The following is a 13,255-nucleotide window of genomic DNA, read 5'->3' on the forward strand; positions in this document are numbered from 1 at the left end:
TTCTGGAATGCAATTTAGGGGGTGAAAGAGATCAGCTTCTAATGTCCTCATGTCATTTGTTACAGTTAATATCAGACAGGTAAGCTAGGTAATGAAGTAACAAACACCCCTCACTCTCCAATCTCAGGTAAGTTTATATTTTGCTCATGCCACATACCCATAGAAGTTTGATGAAGTATAGAAGACGCTGCTCATGTTAATGACTCAAGCACTCAGGCTGATGGAGCAGCCACCATTTCAAATGTGCTACAGGGAAAGGGGAGCTCTCGGGGGGGAATGACAGCAATTACATGTTTTGTCCAGAAGCTACACATGGCACCAATTATATAGCACCCCGACCCATGGGGATCAGGTAGTATGATCCTACCATGTCCCTAGGGAGATGAAGAGCCTGCAACACTGGCGAGCAGTAATTCTGAAAACTGCAAAGATGTACCAGTGTGTATCACTGCCTTTCACAAGAAGGGAAGACACGCCCCAAGGCAACAATTAGTTTTCAGTTATAAACAAAATGGAAATGCTTCAGTTAGGGTGGTACTCTATATCCTGGCCTTGTTACCAATACAGCTTCATGAAAGACAACTAATTCTGGTCTTGGGGCTTTACCCTCATGTTAAGGATAACATTTTTAGGTTTTCCAAATCTCTACTATGTCACTGCATACTAGGAGGGTGGATCAAGTGAGTAATCCATGGAGTCTACTTCTAGCTACCCAGTCTAATTTCCTCTTCACATTCTATTCCTGGGTCTTCTGTTCACAATGCTTTGATATTGTAGATTGTTGGGTTTTCAACTACAAACACCAGGCCATCTCCATTTATTTGGCATGAAGTGTGATTCATTCTAAAGAGAACCAAAACCTTTATCATTGATGTTGATTATCATAGTCATGCCTGCATGAGCACAGTGAACAAGCACCTATCATGAGCTTAGTCAGATATGGAGTCTGAATACTCCAGCCATTTCTCTTTTCTGAGCACTCTAAGGAAGCCAGTGGCTCCTTTGTAAATCAGGCTTCATGGCAAGATTGGCAACAGAAGAAATGACTCATATGATAAGAAATAAAGGGTGAAGTTCAGCCACTCTTTTCCATTGGTGTTTAATAATAATAATAATAATATCACCCAAGTAGTTAAACACACATTTCATTCTGGACTCTTTAATAGTTGTTTTATGTGTGTGTGTGTGTGTGTGTGTGTAAACTACAGTGAGTTGTCTGTTATTGTCCCTATTTTCACATGAAGATACTGAGTCTCAGAGGTTTGTCCAAGTTCAAGTGGCTACTCGGTGTCTCCAACTGTTATCAGACTTTGAAAAGTTAGGCCTGACTTTATTTTATTAACTTTCCAGTTTTTTTTAATTCCATGATGTTATCTGTACCTGTAACTTTTTAGTACTAACTCATTGCTTTCTATTTTGTATAATACTGGTGTAAGTACACCTTTAAAATCTTCCCAGTCTACCGTAAGTACCTCCAAAAATCTCTGCATGATTGCTGACCTAAGTCTCAGGAGTAGAAAATGTTTGTGAGTGAATGAACGAATGAATGAATGAATGCGTGTGAGGCTCACATGTCTAGTTGAAAGCCAACACCCACCTCCTATGGGCAAGTCCAAACGCGTGGCGCTGGCTCAAACTCCAAAGCCCGTTTGCCACCAGTATGTCTATACAAACAGAATTAACCTATCTTTTCACCTAAGTAGAAGAGAAAATTTTTAGAATGACTTTCATGCCCAATTATAAAAGAAAATACATGCTGGTTGTAGAAGATCTAGAAAATGCAGAAAAATATAAATAAGAAAATAAAAATAACTCCATATTCTAGAGGTTTGTTTTCCCAATCACTGTTTTTAAAGACATTTATACACACACAATTTATATAGCTGGAATCATATGTAGTATTGTAGCCCTGTTTGTCACTTTCCAGTATGTCCTTTAAGATCTTTTTCAAAAGATACTTGTCTGTGGTCTCAGGCTGTTCCATCCTATGGAGGGGCCATAATTTATTACTAGACATTCAGGCGCTGTCATTTTTTGCTATTATAAATAATGTTGTTATGAACATCTTTCTATATAAATCTTTGTGAGCACGGCCATCTGTCCGTTGGAGTCCCTTGATTGGTGACACATACCTGTGCTAACTGACATTCGACACGGGGAACTGAAGCTGTGCTCTATAACCTGTCAAGAAGACAAATAGGGTAACAGTGGCCTGTCTCACTTTTATAAAATGACATGGATACAACTATAATTTTGCAGGCCATTTGTTTGGTTAGAAGCTTGATGCCTCATTGATTCCATATGCAATGTATTCCAAAAGAATGAAGGTGACCTTAGAGACAGCCAGCCATTTAGTATCCAATTAATCAAGCTTCAGGATGTTTGGTGCCCAACACCAACCAGAGACATCATGATCCATCAGATGCTTGTGACTCAGAATTAGAATTTAGAAAGGGCTGTGGATTAGGTCTAGCTTGTGGGTGCTCTTCTGGAAAGAACAGAAGAGCTCAGTCTTTAAAACTAAAGGAATGTCCATTGCGGGAGGCTTTTGTAAAAAAGAGGAAAAACAGTAACATATTCTCAAATTTAGTGAACTTTACTGAAGACTGTCAAAAGGGGAAATCTTTAGTTAAGCTTGAATGTCACCCCACCAGAGGACTGGAGTTTTAAAATCACAGTCTGCTTCCAGGACATCTGAGAGATATAGCATGTCAATTTATAAAGTTCTTTAAACTGGGGTTTTATTTATTTTGTCAATTTCTTGCAGAATCAACAAAAATTAAAATCCAAATATATAAAAAAAAGGACCCAGTTAGGTTTCCAGTTATGGAAGCTACAAGCATGAATGCTTAGTATTCATCTCCAATAGTCTAAGAGGATAAGCTTTTACCTTTGATCAGGAATTTATTTAATCTCCTAGGACAGTGTTGGACATTCTAGGTCCAAATTCCAGGTATTTAATATGCTTCAGTTTTGCTCTCTGCTTCATGATGACAATTTAATCTCCAGCTCTTAACATTGTACTAAATTGCTATATTAATATTAATATCAGAGTGTGAAAAATTCAACTGGTAAATGGTATGCAAATTAGCCTAATGCAAACTTTAGTGCGCTCAAAAAATCCTTTGCAACAAAGGTAACTAAAGTGGTAAAAAGATCAACTAATCATCATTAAAGGGAAGATTGTTACAAGTAAAAGTAACATACTTCAATGAAGCAAACATGACTGATTTTAATCAAGCTGGTACAAACCTTTGATTATATTGTGGGGTGTAAACAGGAAACATTCCACCCCAGTCACGGTGCTATGGATTGAATTGTATCTGCAAAAAAAAAAAAAAAGATATGTAGAAATCCGAGCCTCTGGTAGCTGCGAATGTGACCATATTTAGAGAAATATGGTCTTTGCAGATGTAATCCAATGAAGATGAGTTTGTTAGAGTGGGCTTCACCCAGCATGATTGCTGTCCTCAGAAGACAATACAAATTTGGGCAGATGGAAATGCACGGAAGGAAGACAATGAAGACAGCCTTGTCCTGATGGAGGCAGGAACTGGAGTGATGTGCCTTCAAGCCTAGGAACACCAAGGATTTCTGGCAAACACCAACAGCCAGAAGAGGCAAGGAAGAATTCTCTCCTCTGGGTTTCAGAGGGAACATGGCCCTACTGACACAGTGATTTCAGATTTCTGGCCTCTGGAACTGTGAGACAACTTATTTCTCTTGTTTTATGTCACCCAGTTTGTGGTACTTTGTTACGGCAGCCCTAGCAGACTAATACTCCTAGCTTTCACTTTGCTCTGCCAAATTCCATTTTTCTTTTTCTCTTGCCTTAATTAAATCTGGGAAAGATCACATAGATTTCTGGTCAGTTTCTCTTTTTAAAAGTTAGTCCAGTTTAAGTCTCCAATCTCCTATCCAATTGACATCTCGCCTCCTTCCCTGTCTCCAGTCAGCCAGGCTCACGCATCAGAGGGCTTGGGGTGGGGAAGGCAGGCGGGATGCTCTGGCACCTTTCCAACCCCTCCTAGAGGTGATGGGGAGAGGCAGGTCTCATTCTGGGACATGCCCTCCATTTGCTGGGGCTGGGTTCTGGTGCTGGAAGCAAGGAAGTGGACTAGGATAAATGGCAAGGGTTGTTTGCTATAACAGTCAATGATGGGGTGTCACCTTTGACTCGTTCTTTCTGTTAAGGCGACCTCTATGTTTCCTTCGTTTGGTGTTTTGTTTTACTCCTACCTGCTCAGGTCCCCAGAACTTCCCATGAGCTAGAGTCTACCATGTCTCCTTTTGGTGCTTTCCACAGAATCGTGTCCAAGATGCAGAATGGCCTCAGAGTGACTGTCGTTCCTCTTCTCTGTGTCCTTCCTGAGGATCCACGAGAACCACCAACATCCTCTAATCTCTATGTCTTGGGACTCCGATGGAGAAACCTAGTCATGCCCTCTGTGAAAATGGTGAGGGCCTCTATCAAAAACACCCTGCCTTCAGCACCCTCTAGGCAGGAAGTGGTCTCATGCTCAGGAAGGGAGAACCCTCCACACCCACCCTCATCAGGATGCACACCTTCTAGAGACTCCTCCTGCAACCTGCTCACAGGCGTCAGCTCGAAGACTGCACAAGCATCCCACCAGCCAGCCAGGGGCAGCACCCGTATACTTGTTGCTGGTGCCCCACACCCTACAGAAGATTCTCCCGGGGCTTCAGTTGCCTGGCTTTGGTGGATACTTTCTGTATCCTCCTCCTTCTCACGGAGGGGAGGGAAAGGACTTAGGCAGAGAATAGGACTCTCTCTATGAACACTGAACACTTGGCTGTGGGTTCCCATGGCCTCCCTCCCTCTTCCCCTGGCCCCCCAGAAAGATGTGGGGCAGGTGTAAGATCTGGGGAGAGAAGCTCCAACTCAGTCCTGAGGAAAGATTCTTGATTCAGTTGAGGACATGGGAGTACTGAATGCCTTTTTGCTCTCAGATTTGAATTACTAACTGATCTCAAAACCTTAACCAGCCAATCTCCAAGCCTGTGAGTGGAAGGAGATTTCCTTCCTCTAAAACTCAATGGGATTCCCACCTAGTGGAAGGGGCCGTGCCTCTTTGCCCTCACTCTTTGTCTTGGGAGTGCTGCAGGCATGATGCTGACAAGATGGCACCACTTTTGTGAGATGGGAGGGGATGGCATGACCGGAAAAGATGGGTTACTGACTCCTGGGAAAATAAAAATTCCCACTCAATTGTTGTTACACCAGGAAAATGTTTCTGTTCCTAGGTTTTTTTCCTTCCTCTTACTTCTCCTTTGATATTGCAAGATGTTTTAGATTTTGCTAACATATTATGATGAATGAGATGGAGGAGGAGTGACATTTAATGTGTCCACACCTGATGAGGGTGCTGCAGGTGGCTGTGCGTCACTGCCCCCTTCTACTGAGTGGGATTCCATTGAGTTTTAGAGGAAGGAAATCTCCTTCCACTCGCAGGCTTGGAGATTGGCTGGCTAAGGTTTTGAGATCAGTTAGTGAATCAAACAGAATGAGCTGTTGGATGACTCCATTTCTAAACTCTTTTCAAAATGTGACACTCCTGATGATCAGTACTACCTGGAAAGTTGTTAGAAATTCTCAGGCCCCGCCCCAGACCTACTGAACCAGAAACTGGGGGCAGCTTGCAGGCATGTGTATTAATTAGCAAGCACTCCAGGTGAGTCTGATGTACATCAGTATTGAGAACTGCTGTTCCAGAGATGCTCCTCTTCACCAATAAAATGGCACCCTAACCTCTCTAAGAAATGAGTGTCTACTTGGTATGGCCTAACACAGAAGACATAATTTAATTTAAAAATTATTCCTTCACAATTTTCTGATGATTTTATTTTCCATCCATCACATACTTCAGCTCAAAAGCTTTGGGATGCGCTTTAGCTGAGGCAAGGAGAATCTTTTTTCCTAAGAGTATGGAACTCCAGAAGTTTAGTAACTGCCTTAAGGGAAGCAATTTCCACTTGTTTCCAATCATCCTTGCTGTGATGTTTATTACTATGAAGGGTTTCCTGGCATAAGATGACGGGACTCACCTCTTCTTGCCTTATTTTCTCCATAGCAATTATCATCATCAAACATACTATATATTTTATATGCTTATTTTATTTTTTGAATGTCTTCCTCCACGTGAATGTGGGCTTCATGAAGGCAAAGGATTTTGTCTTTTTATTCACTGCTAATTCCCCAGCATCTTAAACAGTACTTGGCACATTGTAGACATTCAGAATTATCTGTTGAATGAGTGCATGAAGAAAGGATGGGTTTCAAGAATGTGTTTTACAAGTTGTTGTAGGTTTCTGTTTATTGATTAATTGAAGACAGTTATGGTTTTTGTTCTTAATTCTATTTGTGAGAATGCTTAATATTATAGGCTTCATAAGGTCCTCAGAAGCCCCATCATCTTAGAGCAATGTGAACAGAAGAATTTACTGGATTGATGTGAAAGAGTTGTTACCTGGGTGTACACTACAGAACCTCATGGGTTGGAACTGGATAGGAAAGGCTAAGGCAGGAGAGGCAGGGTGAATAATTATATGAAAGTAACACAAAAGAATTCACGTCTAACCTCTGGGCACGCCAGTCTGCTGTTTATAGGAGGATGCCCTTTTGTAGGAATTATTTTTGGACAGTAAATCTGTTTATCAGTAATTGTTTTAGGCTGAACACCTGCCAGGATACAGTATTTCCACTTTCCTGTTGGCACATCGTATAGCTCCTACTTCACAGATGCTCGCTGTTTTCTCACTCGATCCCATTTTGACGCAGTAGAGTTGGCTTCTACCCTTGGAGCACTGGGGAGGCAACAGGCAGACACATTTGGAAACAGAGGCTGAAACGAGAGGGAGGCAGTGTGACTCACCACAGTACCTCGGGGTTTGATTTTACCTAGTTTGTCCCCAGAGCAGCAGGCACTTTGGTGGCAATGTATTAGAAAGCTGGAAAAAAGGCAATGACCCAAAAGATCCAACTGTGGTTGAATGGAGTCATCTGGATGGAAGATACTAGAATGCACTGGTAAGCCAGTAAGATTCAGCAGTTGGGCTGTCTCTGACACCTCCCTCTTACTCACTGCCCACATCCAATCAGTCACTACGTCCCGTCAATCCCTTTCTGCAATGTCTTCTGTCTGTCCTTGCTGTTATTTCTCACTGGCACCAACCGAGAACATTTAGTTACCTTCTGTTGAGAAGATGCTATGAAGCCACATAATAAGCCAAGTGCTTTACGTGCTTTATTTCATTTAATCCTCATAACAAACATACAAACTCTATGTTATCATGCTCATTCTACACATGCGCTTATTAGTGAGCTTTAGTGATTGGCTCATGGTTCCACAATTAGTAAGTGGTAGAGGCAGGTTTTAGATCATAAATGACTCATAGGCCTTAATTCTTTAACATAACTCTACACCACAGTTACTGATTTCTTTCTAGAATATTTCTGGGTGGGTGATTCTTTTATGAGGCCTGGTTTCAAAACCACCCCGTCACTTCATAATTCATATAAATCTTGCATTCATGAAATCATTTTAAAATGATTACTTGACATAAACTTACCAAAGCCAAGAATATTAAATAAATTCTGAGTAAAGGGATATGGGTTCATTTATACACATACATATTTTAATCAAAGGTCAAGGTCCTCTACAGTTTGACCTCAAAATCCCTTTGCAATGTTGTCTTTGTCTGCTTTGTCTGCTTTCTCCATTCCAGGTAGAGTAAGTCTCTCTCTGCTTCCCAAACAAGACCTCAGTGATGTTCTAGTTTTTGTCCTCTTGCCCGTGCTATCCCCTTCTTTTGCCACGCTGATGTGCTCCCTCCTACTTTCCCCCACATGTCCAGTTTCTATAGGTCTTACGTCCTCCATGAAACATTTCATAGGAACTTATCCCCATACCAACTAAACTTTAACTAAAGTTTTAATTAAACTTTAATAGTGTAAATTTGTTAGTACTATATCTGACGTTTTTATACTTTCTTGTTAGTTAGCTTTTCATATATGTCTTTCTCTCAAGACAGTTATAAGTGGTTTGTTTGAGAGCTCATTCATCTCTATGTCCCATTTACCTCTTAAAGAGGTGCTCAATTAATTCAGCTTCATCAACTGATTTTTTAAAAGATTTTATTTATTTGAGAGAGAGAGAGAATGAAAGAGAGAGAGAGAGCATGAGAGGAGGGAGGGTCAGAGGGAAAAGCGGACTCCCCGCTGAGGAGGGAGCCCGATGTGGGACTTGATCCCGGGACTCCAGGATCATGACCTGAGCCAAAGGCAGTTGCTTAACCAACTGAGCCACCCACGCACCTCATCAGTTGATTTCAATTCTGAATTTGGGATATAGGTGTAAGTATTCAAAAAGAAATGTATTGATAGATCTGGGATAATTCTTATTGCCAAAATATCTGAGTCAGACTGAGAATCAGCAATGATGTCATGAAGAAATAGCTTCTTTAGGCAGATATCAGTTCTTTCCCATGCGTCTCAACCAATGGGAGAAAATAGGGAAAAGAAGTGGGAGATACTCATAGGCATGTGGACTTCCTGTCTTTGGTAGAAAACATTTCATGAAAGAGCATGCATTCCCTTGTAAACCCTCTGTCAACAGCTAGAGAAGATGCTAGTTGTGGAAGGTCTTGCTCATTGTTGTAAATAACAGAGTTTAGTGAAGGACACAAGATTGTTCCACCTCTGGAGAGGATGTCCACTCCCTGGGCTTTTGGAAAGGCCATGGTCACCATTCTTTTAGGATGGTTATGGCTTAAATGCTCTTAGCAAGATTATTTTTAGACTACCAGCACCAAAAGGCCCTTCCCACCACCTCTACTAATGCATCCTTCAGCACTCAATTCTCATGCTACCATCCTTATGAAACCCTTCCAGGCCAGAAGATTTTTTATCTCTCTCACAGTTCTTATTACATACTGGCTTGTATTAAAGTTATTCATGCAATTATCATGAAAAGTTACTCCTTCAGTTACTATGAACAATTGGAAGGTACACATCTCCTTTATCTTCAGAGTCTTCATCATACCTTGTACAGTGACTTCCACATCTTGGATACTAAATGGATGTGTGCTGAATAAATTTCCCCCTTCTATTAGTTGACGGTGGATATTTTTGAAATTTAGGCAAAGCATTCAGTGTCCATAAAAATAGGCTCCTTAAGAAGCCATTCGTGTTCTAACTTTTGAAAAGTGAACTTAATGTTATTTTGAAGTTCCATTTTAAACTTTCTCTTATTTCATTTTAGATAGAGAAGGAAAAGAGTATAAAGTACGCAATGTAATCAAGAACACAGTTTAACCAAGGTGACCTTCAATTCAGCTCAAAATTAATAATATCCCAACTTGCCATGAGTGGGTTGGGTACAAAATTCATTTCTAGCTTTCTCTTTCTTCATAAATGCTGTGATTTGTACACTGATGCTCTTCTGTAGTGCTACTGAACAGACTTCTCTGTGACATTGACTTTTGCTCACCAATTAGAGAAGACTGGCCCAGGCAGACCATACCTTTAGGGGGAAAAATGCTTTCAGTGTTCTGATTGTGTGCAGGATCAAAGAATCTTTTAAATGACTTAAATCTCTTATTACAAAATGTTCACATATTAGTTTGACTACCCCAAGACATTCTGCTAACTTGAGCAATATTGATTAAATATTCAGACTTTTCAGTGTTCTTTTTTAAGACGAACTTAGACTCCTGGAGACTGTAGGATTTAGATATATGTACAGCAAAGAGCTAATAGTAAAGGCAGATTTTGATGAAATTGTAAGCTAGAAATTATTTGCTACTCAGACAGATCTGAAAAGAATAACTTGTGGAAAAATAGCGAAAAAAACTCTTTGCTATAGAAGGTTCCATGAAGATCTTTTCTCCATGATAAATATGGAAGGATGGAAACTAAAACTAAATACATCCCCAAATACCTGATCTACCTATTATAGCACAGACAGGGACCATTTTATCCTGTTTCCTTTTATCTTCTGTGTGCATTTTTGACAATAATGTTCCTACACTACAATTTTCAAAGAAAAAATTTATATTTTAAATACAAAATGATATTCCATAATACTTTCAGCTCTTTTCTACCACAAATATTCTTTCTTTTTTTTTTTTTTTAAAGATTTTATTTATTTATTTGAGAGAGAGAATGAGATAGAGAGAGCATGAGAGGGGGGAGGGTCAGAGGGAAAAGCAGGCTCCCCGCTGAGCAGGGAGCCCGATGCGGGACTCGATCCCGAGACTCCAGGATCAGGACCTGAGCCGAAGGCAGTCACTTAACCAACTGAGCCACCCAGGCGCCCCCCACAAATATTATTTCTAAGAGACATGTCAGTTGGGTAATGGTGTTGGTCCGGCAACGAAAAATGAGTAGTAGAGTTTAGCTATGAGATGATTTGATACTGATCAGAATTGGGCAACTTACAGAAAATAGAAATGTAATGCCACTTCCTGAGTATCAAATTGACAGAGAAATAAAGGAGTAATTACTCCAAGCATTGGTGAAAGTATGGAAGGCGGTTTTAATTATACATTGTAGATAGGAAATATAATATGGTAAAAACATTTCTGGAAAGCAAGTTGATACACAGTACCAACAAAGACTTTATATTTGGAAATAATATTTACCTAGAAATTTCATTTTCTAAGGTATATCCTAAGGATATAATCTTAGATTAAAGATTTATGCGTGATAGATTTGTCTATTACAGCACTGTTTGTAATAGCAAAATATTGGGAAAAATCTAAACACTTAACAGACGATTAGTGAAATAAATTACAGAATGTCCAATAGGCTTTGGCAGACATTGAAAATTATGTAGCAGAGTAATATATAATGACATGAAAATAGTTTCATGATATATTAAGTGAAAACAGCAATATGTAAAATAAGATGTAAAGGATGATACTTTTTAAAAAAAAAATTGTAATATAATCAGGGCCACCCCTGAGATATATAAGACCCTGGAAATTTTTTTTTTAAATGAGATACCTCTCTATATAAACAAGTACAGTCACTCTGAATTAGAGTGTCAGCACCATACTAGCAGTCCAATCTCAAGCAATCTTGGCAAAGAATACCCTGCTGGCTGGTGGCTCACCAGGCTGCTTTCTGAGAATTGAGGGTCTGGCTCTGAGCCATGGATGACTCTACAGGCATGAGACCCGGAGCTCTTTGGAGCAGTTTGTTGACCCCATGCATGGTGAAAGAGAAGGAGTATAAGGTCAGAGAATGTTCCACAAGGGAGAAACAGTGCCTGAGCCCATGAGAAACCCCAGTCTGGGCTCAGAGTATCCTACCTGATTAACACTGCCAGCCTTGGCTAGTCCCAGGCACTGCAAGAGGACTTAAAAAATTTTGAAGAAGATGCTTCTGGCAATTAGTATCCATGAGGAATTCAGTTTAGGCTCAGGGTACTCTAGCTACATTGTCCTAGCCAGTCCCAAATGCCAGAGGAAAACTTAGACAATTCTGATGAAGGCCCTCCAAAGCTGGGGGTGGGGAATGGTGCCTGAAGTATGAGACTGGGACAGGTGATTTTCTACTGGAGTCTAAGGCTAGTACTGATTGTATATGCATTGAAAAATAATTAGGAAGATTCACCCTAAAATTATGAAAGTAGTTATTTCTAACAGTGGGTGGGTTATGTTTTTTCCTTTCTATTTAAATAACTTTATAAAATTTTTTACGATGTAAAGGAATTATTTTTGATTAAGGTTTTTGTTTTATTTTGTTTTTAGAAAGAGTATAAACGCAAATAAGATGAACTAGCTGCGATGAAGGTTATGTGTGAGCATTTCTAGTACGTGGTCACCACTGGAGCTTACCTGAACATTTTTCCCAGTCGTAGCAGGTATCATAGCCACAGGATTCTTTCTTTGTGCTATTGGATGAAAGTTTTCTCCTCTCAAGACCCCATTCTAGCTGTGGACCATCTTGGCAGGAGCCAATATGTAGAAAATGGAGTTGCTGATTATTTAAACATTTCTCTGCCAAAAACTTACAAGCAGATGAAGTAAAGTAATGGCTCGTGTCTGTATCAAACACACAGAGATCTTCTGAATAATGGCTGCCCAAGAGAGGAAAGCAAATATTTATATATGAAGACTAGAAAAAAAGAGATGGCAGGCAGTCAATATAATATGTAAACTTACCACCCAGTTTTCTTCCCCCGCTCCCCCCTGCCCCCAGCTTCTCTTCTTTCAGTTCTTCATCTCATTTTACATGCTCTGCAGTTCATGTTTCTAAAATTTCATCTTAATCTTGGTCTTTCCCAATTGTCTTTGAATCAGAGTCTGAATTCTAAAATTCTGGTAATCAAGATCCTCCACAATTTGACTCCAATTAACTTTCCTTTCTAGAATTATTTCCCTTTCCTTCCTAATCTCTATCACCTGACAATTGTATTAATAATTTTTGAAAATTATAAGATTACTTCTCCTTTGCTGGCATCCCATGCTCTACTCAATCATCTTTGCATTGTCTTTCTTCTCTGCCTATGTGTGTCCAGTTCAATTCCTGGCTACACTTTGAAGCTAACCCCTGGTCAAACTGGTCCATGTAGTCTGTACTGCCTGAGAACTCTGTAATACTCAGTAATCGCAACACTAGAGTCTTATATCATTACATAGCTTTGCAAATGTACTGTGATTGAGTGCATGAGCTTTTATGTCATTCCCTGGGTAACTTGCTTAATCTCCCTAAGTAGATGATGGGTCCTGCTCCCAAGAGGTAACCAGTGGCCACAGTCCTTCTTTTGCTGAGAGGATAAAAGGTCCTTGATTATTCTAAATTTGAGTTTCTTCTCAGATGTCAGTTTTAGAGTTCACAATCAGGGCATCAGTGTGTAAATTTATCTCCAGGAAGTAAAGGCCTCTCTCTATGTGCAGAGAACTTAAGCTGTGGGGCCAGTTGCTTCTCACAAACACCTTCAATGCTGTGTAAAGGAGAACTGAGGACTACAGAAAGAGGCTAGAGAGGTAGGGAAGAGCTGAAACTCAGTTCCAGAGGACAGTCTGCATTCTCACAATTTGGTATTGCAAAGATAAAGGTTCCCTCTGCGTTAAATGGGCACTATGAGTGTTTCACGTTCCCCAGAAGGCCTGGATGAGGAGACTCCAGCAGCAAGAAGTTTCACGGAGGACCACTTCTGGTGAAGACTGAGGGGTGTAGAGAGGACCACCTTTGTGCTGAATTATATTTGTGGAATTATACGGAAAA

General features: G+C 40.2%; 1 protein-coding gene across 1 annotated transcript in view; it reads right to left on the bottom strand.

Annotated features, from left to right (window-relative positions):
* Positions 1–5,799: 5,799 nt before the first annotated feature.
* Positions 5,800–13,255, bottom strand: part of LOC118006357 (complement component C6-like) — a 61,372-nt gene continuing 53,916 nt past the window's right edge. Inside the window, exons 17-18 of the mRNA XM_034998978.1 lie at positions 11,863–12,104; positions 5,800–6,863 (exon numbers count right to left, since the gene is read on the bottom strand). Coding sequence (XP_034854869.1) covers positions 6,688–6,863; positions 11,863–12,104 — 418 coding nt within the window. The 3' untranslated portion in view covers positions 5,800–6,687. The remainder of the gene's footprint in view (positions 6,864–11,862; positions 12,105–13,255) is intronic.

The sequence above is a fragment of the Mirounga leonina genome, unplaced genomic scaffold (assembly GCF_011800145.1).
Source record: "Mirounga leonina isolate KUSES-001 unplaced genomic scaffold, KU_Mleo_1.0 Mir_96, whole genome shotgun sequence".
Lineage (NCBI taxonomy): Eukaryota > Metazoa > Chordata > Mammalia > Carnivora > Phocidae > Mirounga > Mirounga leonina.